Source organism: Bos grunniens, chromosome 7 (genome assembly GCF_055505025.1).
Source record: "Bos grunniens cultivar Pamir isolate PY7600 chromosome 7, Bosgru_T2T1.0, whole genome shotgun sequence".
NCBI classification, from domain to species: Eukaryota; Metazoa; Chordata; class Mammalia; order Artiodactyla; family Bovidae; genus Bos; species Bos grunniens.
In genome coordinates this window covers 3946021-3970731 of record NC_141171.1, presented here as the reverse complement: position 1 = coordinate 3970731, position 24711 = coordinate 3946021, and the positions used below count along the sequence as shown (strand labels likewise).

The 24711-nt window shown below is 55.8% G+C and overlaps 1 protein-coding gene across 14 annotated transcripts in view; it reads left to right on the top strand.

Annotated features, from left to right (window-relative positions):
* The window catches only part of GATAD2A (GATA zinc finger domain containing 2A), a 98514-nt gene extending 74946 nt beyond the window's left edge, over positions 1 to 23568 (top strand). For 11 of the 14 annotated variants that reach the window (XM_086408147.1, XM_086408153.1, XM_086408150.1 and 8 more), the window contains 10 exons: positions 10152 to 10284; positions 10386 to 10517; positions 11757 to 11846; positions 12483 to 12614; positions 12751 to 12918; positions 14491 to 14770; positions 17041 to 17339; positions 17980 to 18054; positions 18377 to 18572; positions 20164 to 23568. In XM_086408147.1, coding sequence (XP_086264273.1) covers positions 10152 to 10284; positions 10386 to 10517; positions 11757 to 11846; positions 12483 to 12614; positions 12751 to 12918; positions 14491 to 14770; positions 17041 to 17339; positions 17980 to 18054; positions 18377 to 18572; positions 20164 to 20294 — 1636 coding nt within the window. In that variant the 3' untranslated portion in view covers positions 20295 to 23568. The remainder of the gene's footprint in view (positions 1 to 10151; positions 10285 to 10385; positions 10518 to 11756; positions 11847 to 12482; positions 12615 to 12750; positions 12919 to 14490; positions 14771 to 17040; positions 17340 to 17979; positions 18055 to 18376; positions 18573 to 20163) is intronic. The other 3 variants (XM_086408159.1, XM_086408161.1, XM_086408158.1) reach the window with 1 other exon arrangement.
* Positions 23569 to 24711: the final 1143 nt, after the last annotated feature.

The window sequence follows — 24711 nt, the reverse complement described above, 5'->3', positions numbered from 1 at the left end:
AGCTGGGTTTTGGAGAGGACCACAGAGGGGAGGTGCCCTTCTCATCACACCCGTGTCCAGGGCACATCCCATCGGTGTGAGTTGTCACTGTGGTGTTGATCTCCTGGGTGTCTGTCGGGTGTCTTCACTATAAAGTTATTTTCTTCCTCCCTTTCTGTGCTGTGCCCTCTGGAAGGAAGTGACTGTTTACAGCTCATAAAGGGTGAAGCATCAGGGTGTTCTGTTTCTTCTCTCCCTGAATGATCCTTTACTCATATTTGAGTGTGTAGTCATACCACTGAACATTAGAAAATATTAGTTGACTAAGTTACAGAGATCTTTCAAATTCTGATACATTTTATTTTTCAGTATTGCAGAAAATCAGATTAGTTAATTATCTGATCTGTTGGGAAGCTGCTGGGCTCACAAGTTTTCCAAAATTCTACATTTTGCTTGTTGGGAGCTCAGACAGTATCATTGGTGATACATTATTGGTTGTTTTCCTGTCGGTGAACCAGCTTTGCTCTAACCATTTTGGGGAAAGTGCATGCCGGACACCCGCGTCTGAATGGACATGTCTGTCCGTGGACATGCACGGACAGCATGTCTGTCCATCCTTCCTTCGAACGTGGCAAATGCCCAAATGTGGTTTTTTTTTTTTTTTCCCTACATGGCTCTTCTGCTTTGGTATGCAGCAGGAGTGCTTTATGTTGTCACAGAATATTAAAAAGACATGTGTACTCAAATGCTGAGTTTTAATAAAATCAATAGCTTGTACTTCATCCAAGGCATTGCCTACAGTATGATGACGATGTGGATCTTGGCACAGTTTGCTGCAGCTGTTCTGATTTGGTACAAAAGGCAAATGTCGTCTCCATATTACAACAACCTGGCAGAAGCCCCGAAGGGGTCCTGAGGCCCACTCTGGGGGGCCCTGGCGGGCTATCCAGGGTGGGCACAGGCACAGATGCCTGGCAGGACTCCGAGCTCACATCACAGGCAGGACAGTGGTTAACGGCCTGATGGGGTCAGAAAGTGGGGGTAAGAGAGGCCCTCAGCTGGGGACCTTGTCACCAGAGACCTCGAATTGCAGGGCAGGTGGCCAAATGAATTGATTCAGAGCTACATTGTAGCAGAAAAGGTGATGGGAGCTGCCCTGAGTGTGCATGCACAGTACATTCTGTGAGCCTGGAGGAGGGAGGCGGGGTGATCATCCGTTGACTGGATGCACTTTCTGTGCCCGCTGCACTTCACAGCATCCTCTCAAGGTCAGTGGCATCCCATCCTGCAGATGAAGAAACTAAAGCTCTTTGAGGCTTGGTAACTGGCCCAGCCCCCCACAGCCCTCATGGCTGACCTGGGTGGAGCCTCACAGCAGCTTTGCTCAGAGCAGCTGGAGCAGGTCTGGTGGGGGTGGCGGACTCCAGAGCCTTGCTGGGAGGACATCCCCTGGGGTTTGCCAGGGCGTGGTGGGGGAAGATCCAGCAGTTCGAAACACAAGAAACTTACAGGCAAACAAAGCACTTTCCATTTATCACAAGAGTTTGTGAAGGTGTTGCAAGCTGGAAAGCAGTGTTTGTTTCTTGAGTGTGGTTTCATCTGTGCACAGCTGGCTTTTTTCTTGCTGTGAGTCGATTAGGAAGCTGATCCTAGGGGGTGTGTTTGGGCTCATCTGCTGTAGGGGGTCCCCCCATGCTGCAGAGTGCTCCTGAATTGCTCCCTAGAGGAAGGTTGGCCTGGCACATGGGTACAGTGACAGAGGGAAGAACAGATGCTAGCGATGGTGGTGTGGCTGGCAGAGGGTCCCACACTCCTTTGACCTTCACTCCCCAGGCCCAGGCCCTTTGGAAGCGTGAGTTCCCGAGTGCTGAAACATCACCCAGCTTCTTCGAGTAGACAGCAGTCCACATGTAGCAAGAGCTGGTTCTCAGATAAGTCTGAGGGCCACACCTGCGTCCTTGCTCTGTTATCTCTTTATCACCTCAGGGACTCAGCATGCAGATGCTGCTGACTATCCAGGATCTTGCAGGTGTAAATGAAAATATTTTCCCCTTTAACCTAGTCCAAAAATGGTATTTGATAAGCTGAGTAGAGGCCTCACCTGATGGTTGTGTGAAACCCGCCCTCTCTCGCCCTGCACCCTCTTTTCTAGGGTGCCATTTAGCCCTCTGCAGGCTCCAGGTGTCCAGCTGCTCTGAGCAGATGGGGGCTCGGGTCCCAGTGCAGTGTGGGGTGCGCGTGGCAGACCTTGGTGTGCCAGAGTTGAGCAGACCTGCTGTGGGCCCAGGTTATCTGCAGGCCTTGGGGCTGTGACCTCAGGAAGTCACTCTGAAGACCCCCTCCTCGCCTGTGGGTATAGGTGACAGTTGAGAGGATCGTACAGAGGCATGCATCTTGGTGGTGGGCACAGAGGTGGCCTCCATAAAAGGTCAGCAAACGTCCAAATCTGACACAGGCCAGCATTTCAGTTCTGTGACTGTGGTTGTTTCCTGACAAGTGCCCCTTCCCAGATTTCTGAGCAGAGCACGTGCTGAATCGAGTTTAGCCTTCCTGGTGGTGCCCCGACTGGAGCGTGTTCCTGGCTGGCAGGCCGTGCTGCAGTGACTGTGGACGGGCTGACCCTGCAGGCTGCCCCATTGCCGTTTGGAGGTCAGGGTCTTTCTGTGGGTCTCTGCCAGTTGTGGCTCAGGGAACACTCCCTTCTGCCTGTCCTTGACTTGTTTCTCCAGTGATTTTTCATGCCCCCATACCTGGCCCCCATCTCTGCTTCCAGTCCCAGGAAGGTCCTCTTGGTTCCCCTGGCCAGACTGAGTGACTTCAGGGGCTCCTGTGTTCCTAGAAGGAGCCCCCGGCAGGACAGGCCGGATGCCTCCTGGCTTTACTGATGGCACAGTGCTCTTCCGCTGCAGCTGCCTCTGCCCCCCTCTGCTCTGGGGGCCTTGGTGGGGGATGGGCTCTTGGGGCCAGACCCTGGTCACACGTATTCCCTTCCTTCCTTCTGAGATCTTTGGCCATAATGGAGTCCCGGAGCAATAGCTGGACTTGAGTCTCCAGGAAGAATTTTGGCTGGGTTTCAAAACTCCCATCTCAGCTGCTCACCTCCATGGCCTCTGTGGCCTAGAAGCACGATGTATTCTGACTTCCTGGCCCCCACAAAGCAGGCTCTGGGCTTTTGTCTTGACATCCCAGCCAACCGGGTGTCAAGTTACAGGGCTGGGAGAGGTGGTAATGGATGCCAAGAAGGGGAGCTGAGGGAGTCTCAGAAGAGCTGGGGCAGGCGGGGAGCAGGTGGGCTCCGGGGGTGCTGCAGGGACCCCGCACTCGTCAGTGCCTGCCAGTCCCCAGGGCAGGCAAGTGTTGGGCTTCGGGGCGCAGCCTGTGTCTGCATATGGCAGTTCCCTCTCTGATAACGCTGAGTGTGTCTGAGTGGATGGGACCTCGTGGGAAGGGAGGGTCCGTGTGGGGTCCCAGTGAGTAGCTCTCACGCCCAGATGACTGTGAAAGATCCCAGTGGTGTATGTCTACTGAGACAAACAGCGTGCAACTGGAAACTGCCAGTGAAACGTTACCAGGCAGTAGGACTAACCTGGAAACTGGTGATAAACGTCTTACTTTTCTCTCTTTAGAAGTTTCCTAGAAGTGCTTCTGAAATAGGGGTGCTCCCTGGCTTAAGTCTATGGAATTGCTTTCCAACATTGGCTCAGACAGCCTTCCCGGCAGTGCCCGAAGCCGCCAGTGGTGGCTCCCAGGCCTGAGGATGGCCCCCTGCTCCCCTGGGACTCCCCATGCACCCCTTTCTCTGTTGGGCCGGGCCGTCCCTGAGCTGTACACCAGTCTCCTCCTGAGTGGGCATCTGCCCCGGGGCACCCTCTGTGTTCGCAGAACTGCGCTCCTCCTTTCAGGGGAGGAGAAGGGGCTTTGAAGTTCAGCGGGGGTGGCTACTTGGATAAGCCCTTTCTTTCTCGCCTTCTCGCTCCCAGGGTAGTGTAGTGTCTGGAGTGGCCAGCCTCGTTGAGGACAGTCTGCGGGAGGCCGTAGAGCCACACTGGCATTGGCTGGCTCTCGGGGGCAGAGCTGGGCTGCCAGCCCCAGGAGTCGAGTGGCTTAAAGTACCTGTGATGCCATAGCATTGGCTGTCAGCTCTGCTGGCTGACTGGTCCCAGCTGAGCGTAGCTTCTTGGGTTCTCCTCTCCAGGGGCTTTGTTGCTCGTGTTGGGGGGCTGGGGCCATCTCTGTCTGTCTCTGTGACCCTCTTGCCAAACAGCTAGTTCGGCGTCCTTCTGTGGGGGGTGGTCTGTCAGAGCACATGTTCTCAGGGCCCAAGGGGAATCTTTAGAGCCTGTGACCTTGCTTTAGAGCTTGTGCTGCTGCTTCCTCTCTGCTCCTCACTGGAGGCCGCAGGGAGTGAGCTGCCTTCAGGGCGCACTGCAGCCTGAGTGGGCGGCTTCAGAAGGGTGTGGTGCAGTGGTCCTTTGCACAGCGTTTTGGCAACTAGGAGTGTTAGGACGCCTCATTAACATCGATCAGAGTCCTGGGCTCGCGGGAAGTGGATTTCTAGGGCCTGGTGCTTGAAAATACATAATGACACGATTCAGAAATCCTTTGATTTCTGAGTTGACCTCGCACCTCTTTGAGCAGCGTAGTATCTGTGCATGTGGAAAGACCTCCCACAGGCGCACGGTGATCAGTCTACGGGCGTTGTGGATTCTTCGTGAACTCAGACTCTCATGGAGCCAGGTACAGGCAAGAGGAGGAGGTCGGTGCACACCAGGGACGTCACCTGAGCACCCAGAGAGCAGACTCAACACCTGTCTTCACTGGGTTTGGCTGTTACCTGATTGTCCGCTGTCTGCCGAATTCACCTTCACAGCGAGCAGCTCCTTACTGCCTCAGGGGAGGTTGGGGTCCGAACTGCCCCAGTGACCTCCTAAGGCATCTGAACCTTCTTGGCATTGAGGTCTCACCTCACCCAGCAAAGCTGAGGGGCAGTAGGGCAGGAATTACTGTCCCCAACCTTGTAGGAGGCACAGAGAGGGAATGTCCTACCCTGGGCTTCTCACTTGTAAGCGGCAGGACCAAGTGGGGCAGTTTTGCAGGAGTGTGACCCCCCCCTTCCCTCAGCACACGCAGGCTCGGTGCACCGTGCCTGCTCTGAGAGGAGGCCCTGTGGCCTGTCCACCAGGCAGCATGGTGCCAGGAGGAGAGTCCTGCCCCTCTGGCTCAGGGGGCCTCAGCCCCTTTTCCGGGACTGTGGCATCGCACCAGGGCTGGATCCCTGTTTTTGCCCTTGTCACAGCGCCCTGGGAACATCCTGGCCGTCACCGGGAGCTGCAGTGCCCCACCTTTCTGGAGAGAGGGTCTAAGTGGGAACACCGGTCCCTGGCCCCAGCCCTGGGTTGGGGCACCCACCTGTCGAGTAGGCAGTGGCAGTGTCACCCTGGGAGGCTGAGGGAGGGTGGCCCCTTGTAGGAAGGCCAGGGCGCTGTCCTTGGACGAGCTTGTGGAGTTGAGGGGTGAGCGAGCTGGGCTCTAGCGGGGCAGGGCCTCTGCTCAGGCTCTTGCCGCCCTTCAGTGTAAGGCCCCAGTGTTTTGCCCTGAGCTCCCTGCTGAGGGTGGGCAGTTTGGGGGTAGAACTAAGCAGCCTTCCCCCGACTGTGTGCCACTGGGGGACGGTCCCCTGAGTGCAGTGGGGTAGTGCTGACTCCTTCCAGGCGCCATTCAAGAAGGGCATCTTCCAGTGTGAGTTGGGTCTGTCACAGGGGGGATGAGAATATGATGGAGGGACATTCCTTGGAGTGGATGGTGGTGAAGGTGGGGGCAGCTCAGGAGCAGGAGCTTGGGGTTCAGGGGTTTGGTACTGGAGAGACCTGTGGGCCTGGAGAATGCCCACAGGAGATGCCCACAGGAATGCCCAGGGAGAGGGTCTGGTGGGGCCAAGACGAGTGTTTGCTTGGTCTAGCAAAGCCTCCCCCACCCGCCTAAACAGTTAGCAACTACCTGCCTCTCCTCACCCAGCCGGGGCCAAAAGATGGGGGGAAGAGGGAGGGTTCTGGCAGGGACTAGTTGGCTACCAGCCCTGCTTCTCTGCCCCACGTTAGCCCCAAGGAGCAGTTTGTTGTCCTGAGACCTCACTGGGCCCACAGCTGCCCCCGACTTCACTCGTGTGTGCAAGCGTCTCAAGGATCTTACAAAAACGCAGGCTTCGGTCAAACAAGTCTGGGGCACTGATGCCCTCTGGTGAAGCCGGGTGGGCGGTGGTCTACTCCCGCGTGCCCCTGTCACTCCTGGTGTTGGATCTGTCCCTCCTGGCTGACCCTAAAGACAGAACTGCTTTTATCCAGGGGTTTCTCCCCACTGCTGGACACACCACCCACTTCTTAGGTTGGCTTCCAGCAGCTAGGAGTGAGTAAATAGATGAGTGAGTGTGGATCAAGTGCACCTTTCCCGGACATCAGGCAGGCACATATAGAGAACAGCAAAGGTCAGGGCTGCGTTCCCTTGATGAAAACTGCTTCCCCGGCACAGGCCAGTGAGACACTCAATGTTAACCCCGCACTGACCACTGATGGGTAAGCACCTGGGATGGTGGTGCTGTGAATGCAGAGATCTTGTTTTGAGTTAAGTTTTAATCTCCAGGAAACTTCACGGAAGTTCCGGGCATGTAACAGAATTTTTGTTTGTTTAGCCTCGGGTGGCATACAAGGGAGGAGGGTAGTGAGAACGTTTTCACGAACAGCCTGGCTTGCTTCCAGGTCACATAAAATCTCTTCTGATCATAATTTATATCAGGATTCCCAAGATGGGCAGGCTAGGCTGAATGCATTTGCCCTGAAATCATAGCTTTCAAATAAATGTGGTGCCCAGGCAGCCTCCCTGGACCGAAATAATACACGTGGCCACTACACTGTTTCCCTGGCATGTTGGGCTAGATGGTTTTATAATTTAAAATACGTTTTTTTAAAAAAAGAATGCCCATGATAATCTTGAGCCGTTGTCAAATGATTGTCCTTTTCCTTGAATTAAAAGAACTCTCTGGGAAAGTACTGAGAAATTTGAAGCACCTTTGTGTTAGAATTGAGCTTTAGGAAAGTTTTCCTTGTTGGAAACTAGTTGGGGCTGGTGGCCCTTCTGCGTTTGGAAGAGGCAACCCAGGTCCCTGTAACAGGCGAACAGTCCCCTGAGGGCCGGTGCCACACAGGAAGTGCCTGCAGCCCCGCAGCCCCAGGGAGAGCTGGCGCCTCCATTTCCTGACAGCACCTGAACCCTACCTCACTTCTCAAAATGAAGGCTGCATGTCACAAACTGGTTAGAACTGGCTGTTGCCATGGTTTTCACGTTGGAAGGCACAGTTAAAGGGTCACATGACCAAAGAGGGAAATGCCTTTGTCACATGACTTTTTGGTGGCCTGATTAGCATACAGGAAGTTCACTCCCTGCTGGCTGCTGGGATGCTGAGTGATCACTGATGGGAGGTGATGTCATCTCTTGGACGAGTTATTGATTAGTCTCGGTCCAAGATGGGACCTGGGAGAGCTCTGGTCACAGTGGTCATCTCAGGAAGCTTCAGCTTCCATGTGGTCCAGCCCCTAACCCTGCCCTCTTACCTCAGGCAGATTTGAGCTGTATTAGGCATCTCACCTTTGGGAGATGGGCACGTGCTCCATGAGATGGTAAAAAGTGATAAATCCCCGTAGGTTACTGGTGCCTCCATTTGCCCTTGCTCAGGAAGCACGGGCAGTCTGTAACTCTAGATGTGGTTCTGCCGAGGCTGCTGCTCTGCTGTGCAGCCGCCTGGGAGCCCGCCTGGGCTGCGACCAGCGGCTGCAGCTCCCGTGCCAGAGCCTTGTGTCTGCGCAGTGCCTGTGCGCATGCCCACAGAACCTGGATTGGAGCCCCGGGGTCATCTTTTATGTGGATCTTGGGCAGAGTTGGCAGCCAGCAGGGAGACACAGACTTGAAATTAAAAGAGTAGTGGTTCCTGAACTGCATTGGTTTTTGGTTTGTTGAGGCCCTAGTAAGACATCCTGGGTTATTTTATAGACAGCCAGCCAATTCCTGGACTTGAAAACGTGGGCTGCTAACCCCAGAGAGGGGGTTCTGTACCTTGAAATGGGCGCCTCCTGACTGCTCGTGGAAGCCCACCCAGTAGCTGTACCTGAGGTGGTTCTATCGCATCAGGGCTGGGCTTGCTGCGGTGCGGCAGCTCTGCTGCTCTGAGAGCTGGGATAAGGATGGCCCAAGGGAGAGCCCTGCGGGTTGAGGGGTTGGGGGCGTCAGTGAACCCGGAGTGTGGTCCTCTGTGCCCCCCCTTCCCTGAAGACATAGCTCACTCTGAGAGTGGAAAGGGCCGTTCAGTGGGCTGTTAAAATACCAGTTTCCCATCTCTTAACTCTGCTCCCCACTCAGCTGGAAGGAATGGGACAACTTTGAGCTGTTGTTATTCCCAGTTAACCTAACCGAGTTTGTTCTTTGGGTCATAGTGCCACCTAGTGGGTGAATTCAGTCCTTGGCTGGCTTTCCTGCTGATCTGATTCTTTCAACACAGATGCTGAGGCTAGATCTTAAGGGAGAGTTTACATTATGTCCTCAGCAAATGGAGCGGCTTGGCTTGGCACTAAGCACTGTCTCTAAGACCCGTTGGTCCTTATATATGTGGTCAGCAATGCCGTTAGCGGAAGCCTAGCACTTCATGGGAAATAGATGGGGAAACAGTGGAAACAGTGTCAGACTGTATTTTTTGGCGCTCCAAAATCACTGCAGATGGTGACTACAGCCATGAAATTAAAAGATGCTTACTCCTTGGAAGGAAAGTTATGACCAACCTAGATAGCATATTGAAAAGCAGAGACATTACTTTGCCAACAAAGGTCCATCTAGTCAAGGCTATGGTTTTTCCAGTGGTCATGTATGGATGTGAGAGTTGGACTGTGAAGAAAGCTGAGTGCCGAAGAATTAATGCTTTTGAACTGTGGTGTTGGAGAAGACTCTTGAGAGTCCCTTGGACTGCAAGGAGATCCAACCAGTCCATTCTAAAGGAGATCAGTGCTGGGTGTTCTTTGGAAGGAATGATGCTAAAGCTGAAACTCTAGTACTTTGGCCACCTCATGCGAAGAGTTGACTCATTGGAAAAGACTCTGATGCTGGGAGGGATTGGGGGCAGGAGGAGAAGGGGGCGACAGAGGATGAGATGGTTGGATGGCATCACTGACTCAGTGGACGTGAGTTTGAGTGAACTCCAGGAGATGGTGATGGACAGTGAGGCCTGGCGTGCTGCGGTTCATGGGTCGCAAAGAGTCGGACACGACTGAGCGACTGAACTGAACTGAGCATTACCAGATGCGCATATACGTTCTGAGGAACTTGAGTGTTAGGATTGGGGAAATAGGGCAGAGGATAATGGGCAGGGGTGGCTGGGAGCTAGTTTGTGAGCAGATTAAGTGGGTGGGTAGTACAGCGGTCCGTGAGAGCAAATGTGTTCCATGCTCCAGTCAGTTTCAAAGCATGCAGCCACTACTGCCACGTTGCCACTGGCAGGACAGAGAGCCCCCCTGTAGCCCAGGAGGGACCCCGCAGCAGGCTGCCTGGGCTGCCTTGTGGGTGCTGACGCCCCGCGCTGGGGACTCAGGCCGTTGGCTGACGGTGTGTGCCTCAGCACCTCTGTCACCTGGGAAGGGGCAGGTGGGCTGTCCAGGTGTGAGGGTCGTCAGGGAGTCTGGGTTCAGCAAAGAAAGGCTGATTCAAGTGGGGCTGGCCTTCCCATCAGGTGGCTTCCAGCATGGGAAGGTAGGCGCTCCACCAGCAGGCCCAAGATCCAGGAGCAAGTGTTCTGCTTCAGTGCTGAGCCACATGGTATGGAAAGGGGCTGTGGTGGGTTCCAAAATGTGATGTTTTCCTGCAGACACATAGGTATCCTCAGCCCAGGGGACACAGAAGTGGTTATCGGGAACAGTCCTGACTTTTTAAAGGGCTCAGACGTAAACTGGCAGGTTCGAGGGCCACGTGGTGAGTGCAGTGAGAAAAGGCAGCCCGGGCAGGCGGTTGTGGGGAGGAGTGGGGAGGCCAGCCTGCTCGCCTCCACTTCACTGTGTCTGTGTCTGAATCCCGGCGTCCGTGGGAGTGCTGCCCACCACAGGCGGGGTGCTCGGGTGACAGCCCTCCTCCCTGCCCCACAGTGACATGAAGTCTGAGAGGAGGCCCCCTTCGCCCGATGTGATTGTGCTGTCTGACAACGAGCAGCCTGCGAGCCCGAGGGTGAACGGGCTGACCGAGGAGCCCCCGAAGGAGACCAGTGCCGAGGCCCTCATGGTGAGCTCTGTCCCCGCACTGGGGAGCTGCCTCGCGGTGGGGCCAGCTGGTGCTCCCTGGCCCCAGCCTCTCCCTCAACCCGTGTCCTCTTGATCTTGTAGAAAAGCAGTCCTGAAGAACGAGAAAGGATGATCAAGCAACTAAAAGAGGAGTTAAGGTTAGAAGAAGCCAAACTGGTTTTGTTGAAGAAGTTGCGGCAGAGTCAAATACAAAAAGAAACTCCCACCCAGAAGGTATGTGCATGGGTGTTCACTCCTCAGGGGTCAGTGAGAGGTATTTAGGACCAGGGATGGGAAGGCATGGGCACTTGCTTGGCTCCCTGCTGCCCCAGGAGCTGGGTCTGTGAGGAGTCAGGTTTCCTCGGGGGCAAAGGGGCAAGGTCTGAATTGGAAATTTGCAGGCTCAAGTTCATGTTTTGGATTTAGCTTAGAGGAGATCAGACTACATTTCAGTCTAGAACATTCTGGATCTGAGTATGAGAACCTCATTCCCTGTAGACTCCCATCAGGGAAATGGAGAGCAGACGTCTCTGAAGGTGCTGGAAACACAGCTCTGTCCTGAACCCCTTTCAGAGGGTCGCCCTGCCCTGTGGGTGCCTGTGTGGCCGGCAGGGGCCGCTCTGGATTTCTGGACAGACTGCTGAACGCCTGCTTCAGGGTGCCCATGCCCAACCCCAGAGGCCGTGTCCCGGGGCTTCTGCCCCGCCACCTCCCCACGCCTCACGCTCCTCGTGCGGCTTCTAAACGGGGCTTACCCTGTAATGCAAGGTCAGGCTGGTTTTGTGGGCCTCTTTTGTTATCCCATTCTGGAGAGGCTCCTGGTCTGTGACATGGCTCCCCTTCCTTACGTTCTGATGACTCTCTCGGTGAACCAGAAAGTGAATGCATCTCGGGCAGTGCAAGCTGACAGTGTGTAGACACTGCTTCCGCCTTGAAGGGAGCGAGACAGGAGGACAGTCGTGGTCTGACTTGGGGATTTGCTCAAGCTCCCACTCCACATCTAGTAAACAAGTGGGCCAAGCCTGGCATCTGCTAATACCCTGATGGATGAGCCTGCTCGTTACTTGTTTCCTTGTTGATGGCTGAAGAGTTGGTGATGGGGACCAAGTCTGTCACTGTCCCTGGTGGACTGTATGCCTGGACCAAACAGTTTCTCACCAGGGTGGGGATTGATATATATATATAATAAGCCTCAGCCTTTCCCGCCAGCCTTTTATCGTCCCCTGGAGGGCAGAGATGGCACCCGAATCTCAGTGATGCCAAGCACCCTGGGGCAGAGGGGTAAAGGGCCCTGGAAAATCCGTCCTGTGTGTTTCAAACATGTTAATTCCCGCTGCAGTGACGTGGCAGGCAAGCAGAACCTTTGAGAGCTTGATGCTTCTTAAAGAAAAAAGCAATGCTCCTGAGAATCGTGTGTGGGGAGAAGCATGGTTGGTAGCCCTCTCATCTCCTGCCTGTCCTGATCTCTTGCAGCCTGCAGGCTCCACTGGGAGCTCCGTGACCACCCCTCCCCCGCTCGTACGGGGCACCCAGAACATTCCTTCCGGCAAGCCATCACTTCAGGTCAGTGTTTACTCTGCATCATGCTCCTGAGCAGCCCTGATCCGGTTTCTGCAAAAGGCTGCTCATTCCTTCTCGTAAGACTAGAATGAGGCCTTCCAGTGGGAGCACCCACGCCAGTCACATTTGCGTCCCCGTACCCAAACTGGGCCCCTGTTCATCATGAATCACACAGACGCTCGGAGGGCCCCTCCCACGGCTTCCTCTAGTGAGACTGGAGAGACGGCCGAGATCCTGGGCGCTCTGGGCCCCCACCACAGCGCAGCTTTCTGAGCCTGTCACAGCCTCCTCTGCCCACAGGGCACGATGGGCAGAGCTCCCACTTCAGCCGTAGGACAGAGGTCAGGCCAGGCCCACCTGCCCTCACTCAAGCCAGAGACCGCAGCTCAGACCAGCAAGCGGGTAGTGTGGATCCCAGCTAGCTTCTTATCGTGGGGGTGCCCGATCCTGAGTGAGTCCAGGTTGGCCTGGCTCTTGTTGGGAGTCTGTGTTCCTCGTTCTTTTGTGTGTTCAGAGTAAGTAGGCATTTTAGCTTTTTTCTACCACCGCCATTTTGGTGGGTATGTATATGTAGCTTTATGAAAACAACAAACCCGTTTAAAAAGCTGTGTGAGATCTGAGGGTTGTTGTTGTTGACAGACCTCTTCAGCTCGGATGCCTGGCAGTGTCATCCCACCACCCCTGGTCCGTGGCGGGCAGCAGACGTCCTCAAAGTTAGGGCCTCAGGCGAACTCCCAGGTCGTCATGCCCCCGCTCGTCAGGGGGGCCCAGGTGAGCACGGCTTACGGAACAGCCCCAAGCAACCGTCCCTCCCGCAAGAATGACCCCGGTGCTCAGACTGGGTCTCTTCCCCCCAGTCTCTCTTTATTGGCCTCTCATTGTCTTGTCTCTGCCCCACACCCGACAGCAAATCCACAACATCAGACAACATTCCAGCACGGGGCCGCCGCCACTCCTGCTGGCTCCCCGGGCTTCTGTGCCCAGTGTGCAAATTCAGGGACAGAGGATCATTCAGCAGGGCCTCATCCGTGTCGCCAATGTCCCCAACACTAGTCTGCTCGTCAACATCCCACAGGTGAGTCGTGCGACAGATAGTCCAGGCCCGTGGACTGTGGTGCTGTGGCTCCTTGGACCTTGGCGGGTCATGAAGGCTGTGGACAGGAGTCTCCTGTTGTCCTCTGCAGTCTAGCAGAGGCAGATAACTGCTCAGGGGGTGAGGGTGGGGTCACCAGAGGCTCCCCCGGCCCCTCCACCCACCCCGCCCTCTTTACCACCGCTGCCAGGCGCAGGCACGTGAGGGGAATGTCTGCAGATGTCCCTGCATCGCCAGTGCATCTATTTTTAGCCACGTGACCCTTCATCTCTGTACAGAGCCTCTGAGGTGGTGAGGGTTTGTTCCCACCTAACAGAGTGGGGGAAGGTGGAGCCAGGGCGGCAGGCTGAGATCCTCACTGACAGATGAAGTGGCTGGGTCCGCATGAGCTTTTGTTGATGTGCGAGTTAGCTTCTTTTCCTCCTCTGGCGTGGCTCATCCGTGTCTGCCTTTCTCAGATAAGAGCATGGCCAGCAGTGCTCTTCTGAAGTCAGGTTCAAGGACAGTCCTGCTACCCAAATGGAGATGTCCTGGGCAGGCCGTTGATCTACCCCGTAGACGCTGATCAAATCCCTGCTGTGTGTCATGCTGCCCTCATGTCAGGAGGGTGGCAGCCAGGCAGGCAGTGGTGATCCGCGGCTCTGCTCCCTGAGGGGTCGAGGGAGCCGGCGAGGGGAACAGCGAAGCGCTGGCCGGTTAGAGGCCGGTGGCCGGGTCAAGGTGCAGTGGCGGCACCCTCTGTGCTGGGGCATCTCGCTGCCCTTTGGAGACCCCCGGGCCAGTGTCATGGGCTCCCCGAGGCCCCCGGCCTGTTGCACACCAGTTGTCAGGTGCGTGCATTTTCCTGCAGACAGTGTACACAGCTTTCCTGTTTCCAGAAGGTCTTCGGTCCCGGAAAGCTTAAGGGTCCTGGCATGGTCTGCTCCCAGTTTGGGGGAGAGCATTTGAGTGTCGGGTGGCAAGTGGGCTGGAGCGAGGAGATGGTGGAAGGTCAGCCACCAGGATCGAGAAGATGGTGAGGGGAACACAGGAGCAGTGAGGATGGAGAAGGGTGAAGGGCGGGGGCACACAGAGGTACTCGTGAGGGAGATGCCGTTGGTGCCACAGTGCGCCACCTCTGCAGCCAAAGGAAGGGGGCCACCCGGGCCTGTGCTGGAGGGGACCAGGCTACAGTGGCAGGGCAGTGGCCATGCGCCTGGGCGGGGATGGCTACCACAGGGGCACCCGCCGTGATGCTGGTGGCTTTAGGAGTGTCCTTAGTTGATAGAGTGTAGCAGGTTACAGATTTTTAAGTCATCTGGGTATCAGCTAGACCTCAACAAGTTATTCGTAAGCTTGGTCATCTCAAAGCAGTCGAGTGTGATGTCTTTTTTTCTGTTGCTTGTTGATGGCAGGCAGCTCCTGAGTTACTTTTAAGGACTTATTAGAGTAGCTGATGGTGCTGACCTGGAGTTAACTTTTGTAAGGACTTAGCGTAGCTGATGGTGCAGACTGTGGGGTTCTCCTCAGGGTGGGCCCCTCAGGCACCCTGACCAGGTCATTGCCTCCCCAAAGCCCTCCCCAGCATCGCTGAAAGGAACGACAGCCACCTCTGCTCAGGCCAACTCCACCCCCAGCAGCGTGGCCTCTGTGGTCACCGCTGCGGATTCTCCAGCCAGTCGGCAGGCGGCCGCCAAGCTTGCACTGCGCAAACAGCTGGAGAAGACGCTGCTTGAAATCCCCCCACCCAAACCCCCTGCCCCCGAGATGAACTTCCTGCCCAGTGCTGCCAACAACGAATTCATCTACCTGGTCGGCCTGGAGGAGGTGGTGCAGAACCTGCTGGAGACACAAGGTGAGCGGGCCATGGGCCCAGGGCTGTGTTCCGTCTTGAAGCTGAGGTTTCCATCATGTTGTTTCCGATGCATAGCGCGTGTGGGCACGTCTGCTGTGTACGCACGGCTGTCTTGGAGCACATTGTGGATGATCTCTCGTCATCAGTTCTTCACTTGCTCTGAGGTTTAGGTAATTTCTTTTTTTTTTTTTTTTTTAAGTTTTTCGTCAAGTGTAGTTGATGTACAGTGTTGTTTAGGTTTCTCTGCTGTACAGCAAAGCGCTTCAGTTATATACATATCCACTCTTGCTTAGATTCTATTCCCATGAAGGTCATTACAGAGAATTGAGTCGTTCCCCATGCTATACAGTAGGTCCTTATTATCCATTTCACATATGGTAGTGTATATACGTCAATCCCAGTCTCCCAGTTTATTTTCCCTCTCCTCCTAGATCACTTCTTACATGTACAGTAGGCAGCTTCTTTCTGATGGGGCCTCCTCTGAGAGCTGGGGAAAGGTGGAGCTTTGCAGAGCACTGAGTCCCCACGTTAGGGATGGATGCCTGTGCCTGGGCCAGCTTCACGTTATCACCTTCTCTGGAAGGTCTGGAAAGCCACCTGCATGTTAAGAGGTTTTAGGAACGAAAGCGCACACACCGGGTAGTGAGGAAAAAGGATGCTGGAAAGTAGGAAGTCAGGTTTGCCCCGAGGGAGTCACCAGCGGATGCGGAACTGAGGGCTCTTCTGTCCTTAAATTGGGTGCGTGGTGATGCCGATTGGCCAGCCAGCCTGGATTGCCTCCCCGCGTGGGCTCATCTGTGCTGAAGAGTGGACAGCGCTAAACCTCCTCAGGGCCGGGGGTGGCCAGGTGGACTGCACCGGAGGATCTGGGGGCCCACGGCCAGGCCCAGGGAGGAGAGATGTGGGCTCTGACACAGCTCGGACGTGTCTGCACTCCTTCAGTGACTCCTTTGGGATGAGGTCAGGTTGGCAAAAGAGCTGCTACCAGGCTTGTGTGGTGTGGCAGGCAGGAGGCTGCAGTGCCCGCCGGCCTTGCACTGGCCTGTGCTGGGCACCTGCTCTCCCAGACTAGTCTGTCTGCGCTTGTTCTCGTCAGGGGTCAGTCTCCATCCCCTGTCGTCAGAAAACAGGCCCTAGCCGTGAGAGGAGGCCCTGAGTCCTGCCTGAGGGGGCTCTGACACCGAGGGCAGCCGCCGCTGCCTGGGCAGCAGGGGCCACCTCCTCGGGGTGGGCGTGTGGAAGGAGAAGATCCAGGCTGGGGACCGGAGCTGGGGCCCACGGTGGACCCCGGGGCCTCCGGCAGCTTGGGCAGGTGGCGTCCTGTCTGCTCTGTGGAGTGGCAGGAGCCCCCTAGAGTCAGATCCCCCACTGCAGCCCCTCAGCAGGTAGAGGCAACTCAGCCAGGCCCCAGGCAGGATGGGGTGCCCGGGGTCTCTCCACATCATGGTGCATGACCCCAGGAGGCTGTTGAACTTTGAGTGCTGCCCATGGAAGAGATAGAAACAAAAGGCAGAGTTACCCCTTAATGCATATTGGATGGCACACGTGTGTGTGTATACACACTGAAGAAAGCATGACCTCACACCTCAGCAGGCGCTTTTTGTGGCTGCCCTGGTCACCCCTCCTGGAGCTGAGTGCCACCAAGTTCCCGTTCCCCAGGGCATCTGGCTGTGTGTCTGGCCAGCCGTGCACAGTCACTTCAGCTCCCCAGGCTGTTTCTTCTTGAGACAGGGCGGTAGGGGTGTCCCCTCAAGAGCTTGTCATGCGGCCCGGACGCCCTGCTGCGCACAGGACGCCAGGCACAGTGTCTGTCGTGAGCACTTTATAGATGCGGTTACCTCGCCCCTTGGCAAGGGTGCCATCACCTTACAAGGTGGGGCCTGGAGTGGCCACCGTCTCCCCCACAGGTGATGCCGTGCAGGAGGGTGGGAAATGCCATCCCTGTGGGTAGGAAGGATGGCCGGGAGAAGCCGGGTGTCTGAGAGTTGGTATGGAGGATGCCGAGCCCACGGTGTTTTCTAAAGTGCGTCAGCGCTGTTTCTGCAGCAGAGCTTCTGGAGGCTGGTCCTGTGTCTGCACGCAGTTGGCACCCGTGTGTGTGCAGAGGGAACGAACGTCGGGGCCTCGGTGTCCCGATGCCAGTTGGACCCCCTGACCCAGGGCGCTGCCTGGGCTCTGCCAGCGCGCACATCCCTCCTGGGGGTGGCGCAGGCTCTGGCTGTGCTGTTCCCACCCCTCCGATGTGAGCCGCGTTTGTCTCCCCCCTGCAGCGGGCAGGATGTCGGCTGCCGTCGTGCTCTCCCGGGAGCCCTACATGTGCGCACAGTGCAAGACAGACTTCACGTGCCGCTGGCGGGAGGAGAAGGGCGGCACCATCATGTGCGAGAACTGCATGGCGTCCAACCAGAAGAAGGCGCTCAAGGTGGAGCACACGAGCCGCCTGAAGGCCGCCTTCGTGAAGGCGCTCCAGCAGGAGCAGGAGATCGAGCAGCGTCTCCTGCAGCAGGGTGCCGCCCCCGCGCAGGCCAAGGCCGAGCCCGCCAGTGCCCCGCACCCTGTGCTGAAGCAGGTGAGAGCCGCGAGGGGGTGGACGGACAGTGCCCTCCCAGAGAGGGGTCTTGTTCCTCGCTCCCTCGGCAAGGAGCTGTCGCTGGCAGGCAGGATGTTCCGGCATTCTCTCCCACACTCGGCGATCTTCTGCCTGGTTGTTAACTGTGCGTCTAAATTGCATTTAATGGTGGCTTTTGGTGGTGAAAATACTAATTTGCAGTTTCTTTAGATTTTGTAGCTTTCACTCGCAGTTTGCCGGCTGACAAGTACTTCTTGTCTGAAAGGACTTTTCTGAAAGCCACATTGAGCTGCAAAAGGGGCGCTGGAAGAAATGTTCTAGCTAAATTAAGGAGAGAAACAAGTTTGAAATCAAGTTTTTTTGGCTGCCCTTTTTTTTCTAATGTTCTGTTTTCCCACCCCTTGTAGACCCAAAGCTCCCTGTTGGCAATTTTTTGTGTCCTTGGAAGTCATTGATAATTCATCTAACAAACTCATCTCCTCAAGACCCCTGCACAGTGGGTGGCGGTGCTGCCTCAGGAAACCGCTGTCCTTGTGGGGACTCCGCCTCGCGCGGCCACAGCTGCTGCCCCTCGGCCGCGTGGTCGCTGAGCTCAGCCTCTGGGCGGCGCTGACCTCGCTTTCAACCCCCGTTTGTGTAGGTCATAAAACCCCGGCGGAAGTTGGCGTTCCGCTCAGGAGAGGCCCGCGACTGGAGTAACGGGGCTGTGCTACAGGTCAGAACTGGGGCGCCGGGAGCCCCCCGCACCGCACAACCAACCAGCCCTCACGCCCCCGACCGTGACCGCGTCAGTCGCCGACTGTCACACTGCCTGCGTCCGTCCGTCCGTCCGTCTGTCTGTCTGTCTCTCGCTCTCTCTTTCCCTTCCTCCTTCCCCTCCTGTCTCGATGCAACTTACCTAGTCTCCTGATGTTGGACTTCCGGGATCCCGTGTGGGTGGGAAGAGGTCAGCTAGATCAAGGAGAGGCTGCGCTGAGCACCGTGCCCTCCGCGGCCCCCTTCCCTGTGTGAGCTGTGGCCCTCTCTCTCCCCCACAGGCCTCCAGCCAGCTGTCCCGGGGCTCGGCCACAACGCCCCGAGGCATCCTGCACACATTCAGCCAGTCGCCCAAACTGCAGAACGCAGCCTCGGCCACCACCCTCGTCGGCAGGACGGGCAGACATTCTGAGAGGGCCGTGAGCGCTGGCAAGGGCAGCACCACCTCCAACTGGAAGAAGGCGCCCCTGAGTACAGGTGGGCGGCCCTGGAGGGGCTCAGCGGGGACCTCCCCAGGGGCGGGCCCTTCTCGTCCTTACTTTTAACAGAGGCATGCACACGCCCAGGTTGTGGCGCCAGGGTCCTGAACCTGTACTTGCTTTCTTAAGAGCAGCTGCCTCCGAGACTACAGCCTCACCTCTCTGTTTGCTGAATAGGACACCCTGAACTAGTGGTAGCCCTGGATAAATGCTAATCACACTTGGTATCTCCACCCCCATACCTAGACTCTCAGCTCTTGACCCAAAATGTGGGACAGAACCAGTTCAGGCAGTGCCTGTCACAGCCCTCCTCCTTCCTGCCACAGAGAATGTTTGTTTCTGCTGCTACAGCGTACCTTTCACGGTGTGCTGACCCGGTGTCCTTCATGCCCCACTCTGTGGGAAAGTCCTGCCCGCTTGGGCAGGTCAGATGGTACAAAGTGCAGGATAGAAGGAGGCAGGAGGAGGGGGCCCCTGGGGAGGTGGGCAGCAGAGCCCTGTGAGGAGCAGGCATCTGAGACTCAGCTTGGGGAGGCGGAGACCCCTGGTGGCTGCGCCCGTCTGCCACAGCTCCCCCTTCCCAGGGTTGTCCTCTGGCCGCCCCCCACACCACTTTCCTGCTTTTCCTTACTCTTGTGCTCGCCTTGAGATGAATGTTAAATATCTCTTGTGTCCATCAGTAATTGGAAAGTGAAGTCTCGGCACAGAGGGCTGAGAGGAGGAGAAGGGTGAGAGCTCTCTCCCATCTCCCTCCCCAGCCCACCCCCAGGTCCCTGTAGGAAGAAGAGGCGCCATCATGAGAGTCCATCTCAATAGTCAGAACTGGGAGAGGACTGTCAGTGGAAACACAGCACAGAAAAGCCGGCTGTGCGTGCGGCTGACCTCGAGTTAGAAACACGCCCAAAGAGCAGAGCCTGCTGGAGGGTGGGGAGGGGTCATCCAACTGCAGCAGAATCCAGCTCTCCTGGAGAGCAGAGAGCATTTGTGAACATGCCAGACTGATGGCAGCAAAAAACTCATAGGCTGGTCAGAAAATTTGGGGGGGGGGAATTTTGAAAGTATATGGGAAAAGTCACACAGGAGACTACGTATGTGTGCACAGTGGTAGCACCCATGGGAAAACTGCGCACTACAGGTAGCGTTTGAAGCAGAACATGAGGGCATAAATAGTTGCTCTCTTCAAATACTTGTACGACTAGATACGAAAGTGTCATGGCTTAGGAGCGGCACTCCTGGTTGCCCTGGGTTTCTGGATGGTGGTTTGAGGAAAGCTGGGCAGGACCTGGCAGGACCTCCGGGTTTCTGGAGCGCTGCCTTTGAATGCTCATGGAGGGTTCTGTGGTGCATTCAGTTTGGAAGTCTTGTTCCACAAAATAGATTAACTTGGGTCCCTGCTGCTGCCGGGGCTTCAGAACAGTCTTTGCTTCGTGCCAGCCCAGAGCCCAGAGTGTGCTGGTTGGAGGCTTTAGGGGCTTCCCCAAGCTGGCCTGTGTGCCACCTGTGCCCAGTGGGCCCAGCCGAGCCGGGGGTCTTCCCCGGAGCCTCCCCTGACCGGGGCCGTTGTGGCCTCTTGCTCTGTCCTGTCGCAGGCGGGGCCCTCGCGTTTGTCAGCCCGAGCTTGGCGGTGCACAAGACCTCCTCAGCCGTGGACCGCCAGCGGGAGTACCTCCTGGACATGATCCCGCCCCGCTCCATCCCCCAGTCAGCCACGTGGAAATAGTGCGAGCCAGGCCCAGTGGAGAACAGGCTCCCTCCCTCCCACCTGGCCCCACCACCCTCCGCTCGGGAAGATACCCCGCTCCCCAAGAGGGTGAGCGCGCGCAGGCCACGCTGCCGAAGTGAGAGCTCCAGTCTTGGCTACAGAGTCTCGTCGCGTCACGGAGGGGCGCTCCACAGGTGGACCAGGATTCATACTGGGGACCTTTCCCGTGGGCTTCCTTCCTTTCTTTGCCTTTAGTTTGCCCAACACCAGCAGAAAAGCGGACCTCGGGGCCGGCTCTGCTCCTGGCCCTCCCTCAGCCCCTGGCAGGGCTCGTGGATGGCGCGCCCAGACACTGTGACACGCTCGGGCTGCCCGGCGCTGCGGAAGTGGGGCGGAGCGTTGTTCTGTTTTGCTTTGCCCCCGTCTTAGCCTCCTAATCTTTGACTGCCTTTCTTCATGGCAATCCCTAGATTGACAGATTTTTTTAAATCACCTCACGATGATGGAGTTTAATGTAAACGGTGCGGACCCAGGGTTCCCTGGGTTCCCTGCCAAGCGCGACCCCAGTGCCCTGGGGGGTGGGCTGCTGACCCCCCAGCCCTCACTCCAGCAGAAGGCTGCTGCTCATCCCGGAGACATCCTCCGACCTTCCACACTTAAGCAGAAGAACAAACTGCAACCCAGACCGAGCCAGGGAGCCTGGGACCCTGGGGCCTGAGTAGGGAGGGGAGAGTCGGCAGCCACACCCAGAGCTGGAGCAGGAAGTCGAAGGGGCCCGGCCCTTGTGTTTTTTGTTGTGGTGGTGATTTACTTTATTAAATTGTTTCCTTTTCTCTTCCTCCTTATTTTGATGGACAGCATCCTGAGCCCTGGCCTGTGCTCCTGTCAGGCACGTGCGTGTGGGGGGGCGCCCACACACCCCCAGACTTCAGGGTTTGCGTTTGGGTCTAGTTTAGAAGCTCCCTTGAAAAGCAGGGCCATGCTGCCGGGGTCTGCCTTCAGACTTTTTTTTAACCCCCTAGCGTCTACAGAAACGTCTCAAAGGATCAGGTCTGCGCTTAGCTGTGTTCCGTTCTGTTTTCTCCCTCTCCTTAAAAATCAGTCCATGAGGAAAGGCAGAAGCTGTTGTGTGTGTGCTGCACATGGGCCAGCTCTGTGCAGGTGTGAGGGTGTCATGTGTGCATGCACACACGTGTGGAGACGGGGTACGCTGCTCCTCACTTCAGCCCCAGCCCTGGTTTTCCTGTCCATGCAGTTAGGGACTTAATTTAAAATTCTTATTTTGTAGGGCCACCTTCCTCAAATACACTGCTGCACCGTTCTAATAAAGGCTCATTTAACCCCCCCTCATGTTGTGTGAATATCCGTGTTTAGAAGACATTTTTGACATGCAATAGAAGACCTAGTTTTGCAAAATGTTTGAATTTTTTGTTGTCTAAAGCCCTAAATTTCTCATTGATTTTTGTTTTGAGTGCATAATGAAGGTGGCCTGAAGGAGGGGAGGGCTGGAGAATGGTGGCTTTCATTCCAAGATCCAGGGATTTGGGGAAAAGGGGAAATTGACCTTTGGGGGAGGGGGGAGTGGGGAAGGGTGTGTTTTTACACCAAAAAATCAAGATTATGCAAGCATTTCTATTCCTCGCATTTTTCTGTGTGCCTGGCAAATAAATACCTGTCTTATACTACTCTGAGCTGTTAGCTCTCTCTGTTCGATGACATGGGCCAAAACTCCCAAATCCTACCAGGAGTGCCCAGCTGGCAGACCCGGGCAAACTGACCTCAGTGCCATGCAGCAACTCGGGCGTCTTGGCCAGGGTCACTTCTGCAGTGGGTGTGCCCAGGGCGGCTGCAGCCCCACAGGGCTTGACAAGGTCTGTGATCCGGGGCTCAAAACCAAGCCACTCGCATTGGCCCCGGATCCTCGCCCCATCACTCTCCACCATGCTCAGGATCCACCTCTCCTCACCTCATCTGGCCAGACTTCTCCAGGCTACTGCCTAGACCTTGTGAGCTGAGTACAGACTGACCGCCGTGGGCAGAGGACGCGGTGGCTGGGCCCTGACCCGTTCTCTGCCTCCTCCAGCCCAGCATTTGCAGGAACATTCCCATTGGTAGGACTTACTGTGACATAAATGTAGCTTTTTAAAAAGGGATCAAGAAAAAAAGGGGGGGATCCAGGAGGTGAGATGCCTTAATCTTGATTCATTTCCCCTGTCTCAAAACTTCTATCCCCCTCTTTTTCCCTTTAGTTTCCCCTTTGCATTGTCACTCCTATAAGCCTCAAGTGCATGGTTCTGTGGTGAAATTTATGATGTTATTAAGAAAGGGCATTAAATACCTTTCAAGTATGGGAAGGATGTTAACATTAAAGGTATTCTCCCAGCCCCAAAGCCCACCCCTCAAAATGGGCCACGGTTCTGGGAGTCTGTAGGCTGAGAGGATCTGGTTCCCAGGAGAACCAGAGAACGTGGGAGCCCCCAGTCCCAAATGACAATTGTAACTGCCCAGTAATCTGCAGCAGGAACCCCCAGTGGCACCTGGAAACTCTTCAGAACGTTGGCTGTTACGTGGACTGGGGTGCAGGGCTCACCAGGCTCCCTTTCCCATCTGAAATGCCTGTGTGCGGAGGCCCGCAGGTGCCCGTGGGGTAACTACGTCCACTCAACTGCCCATGGCTCTGGCCATCCCGACTGTTGTGGGGACCCTAGTCCTTAGGGTCCCGAGTGTATCTTTTGGGACCCACACCGTTGACAAGGTCAAGAGTGACTGCTCTGGGAGGTAGGGGTGGGTGGTGGCTGTGGTCTGGAAGCAAAAGGTCACTGAAAGAGGCGACAGGACACCCCTGCATGGCTCCCAAGTGGCCCACGAGTCACTGCTGTGGCTGGGGAGACACGGGAGGAGTCCTCTGTATAAATCATACGTTCTCATCACAGGCGTGGGTAATGGAAAGACGGCCCTTGCTGCTCTGCCATAGGGTTTTTCTTCGATGCCTGGTTATGCTGCACATGGCGTTTGCCTAAAGAAGTTGGACTGAGTTTTTTTTTAAAGGACAGCTAAAGTTTTATAATCCTTAAAGAGTAATAGTCACACCAGTGTAGGGTATTTGGGAGGTGGTTTGATTAGGGGGAGGAGGTTGTCACTTGTATTTATTGTGACTTTGATGATAATGTTAAAAAACAAAGTGACCACCAAGGCGGCATAGAAGTTCTAATAAAGACGCTGGAATCAGTGGCTATGTGTTGTGTCATGAAGTTTTAGAATCTGAAGGACAATAAAGAAACGGATGATGTGTTGGCTGTGTTTTCTTTTTGACTGCTCGGCCTTGGGGTCCCGCATTGTTTTCCTCCCAGCTTTGGGGCAGCTTGGAGACGGGATGGCAGGGTGATCCTTTCTTAACAGGTAAGCGAAGGATCAGACACTTGTTTCCATGGGCTTCTTTCAGATCTCGCTTGCCATGGGGATTTAGTCTTCCCCAGCTGGATACTTGAGGTGAATAGCTCAGTCGTGTCTGACTCTACGACCCTGTGGACTGCAGCACGCCAGGCTTCCCTGTCCATCGCAGAGTGGGGTACGACTTGAGCGACTGAACAGAACAGAATGGAACTGGATGCTGGGGCTTCCCAGGTGGTACTAGTGGTAAAGAACCCATCTACCAGTGCAGGAGGCATGAGAGATGCGGGTTCAATCCCTGGGTGAGGAAGATCCCCTGGAGGAGGGCATGGCAACCCACTCCAGTGTTCTTGCCTGGAGAATCCCATGGGCAGAGAGCCAGGCGGGCTACATGGTCCATCGGGTTGCAAGGAGTCAGACATGACTTGGCACACCAGCACGTACCCAACTGGATGCTATGGCCTTACCTCTCTGGGTGGCGCTTTGTGGCCTGTTTACCCACAGGCCCCGGGAGTGCATGCAGTGAGAATGCAGTGAATTCTGCCCCTTGGCTTGGGTTCTAGCCATCAACAGCCTCCATCCCAGAGTGGTGGGCTTTTCTGGCTCAGCATTGGGTGTCTGCTGCAGGACAGATGGTGCAGTGTGGGAGCCACCTGGTTTTGAAAACAATTCCTGGTGCAAATTTGTTTTCAGAGGTTGACACACTGTTTCAAAGGTTTACTCACAAAATGAAACCTGTGAGCACTTTGAACTCCAATATGCATAAAGCGTCCCCTTGTTTTCCTAGGTGCTTTTTTCATTTATCTATCTATCTATTGCTGCCGCTTGTTATTGGGGCATCTCTGCCTCCAGCCTGGGGTCTGACTTCCCGCCCCTGTGGCCATGGCCAGCCTGGTCTCACCTGGGCAAGGCACAGAACAGGTACAAGACACTACTGAAGTTAAACTCAAGCCTGTCACCTCTGACACGTGCTGATTGCACCCACACCCCTCAACACTGAGAGAAGCCCATTTCTGGGGTTCCACAGCCCCCTCTTCAAGTGCGT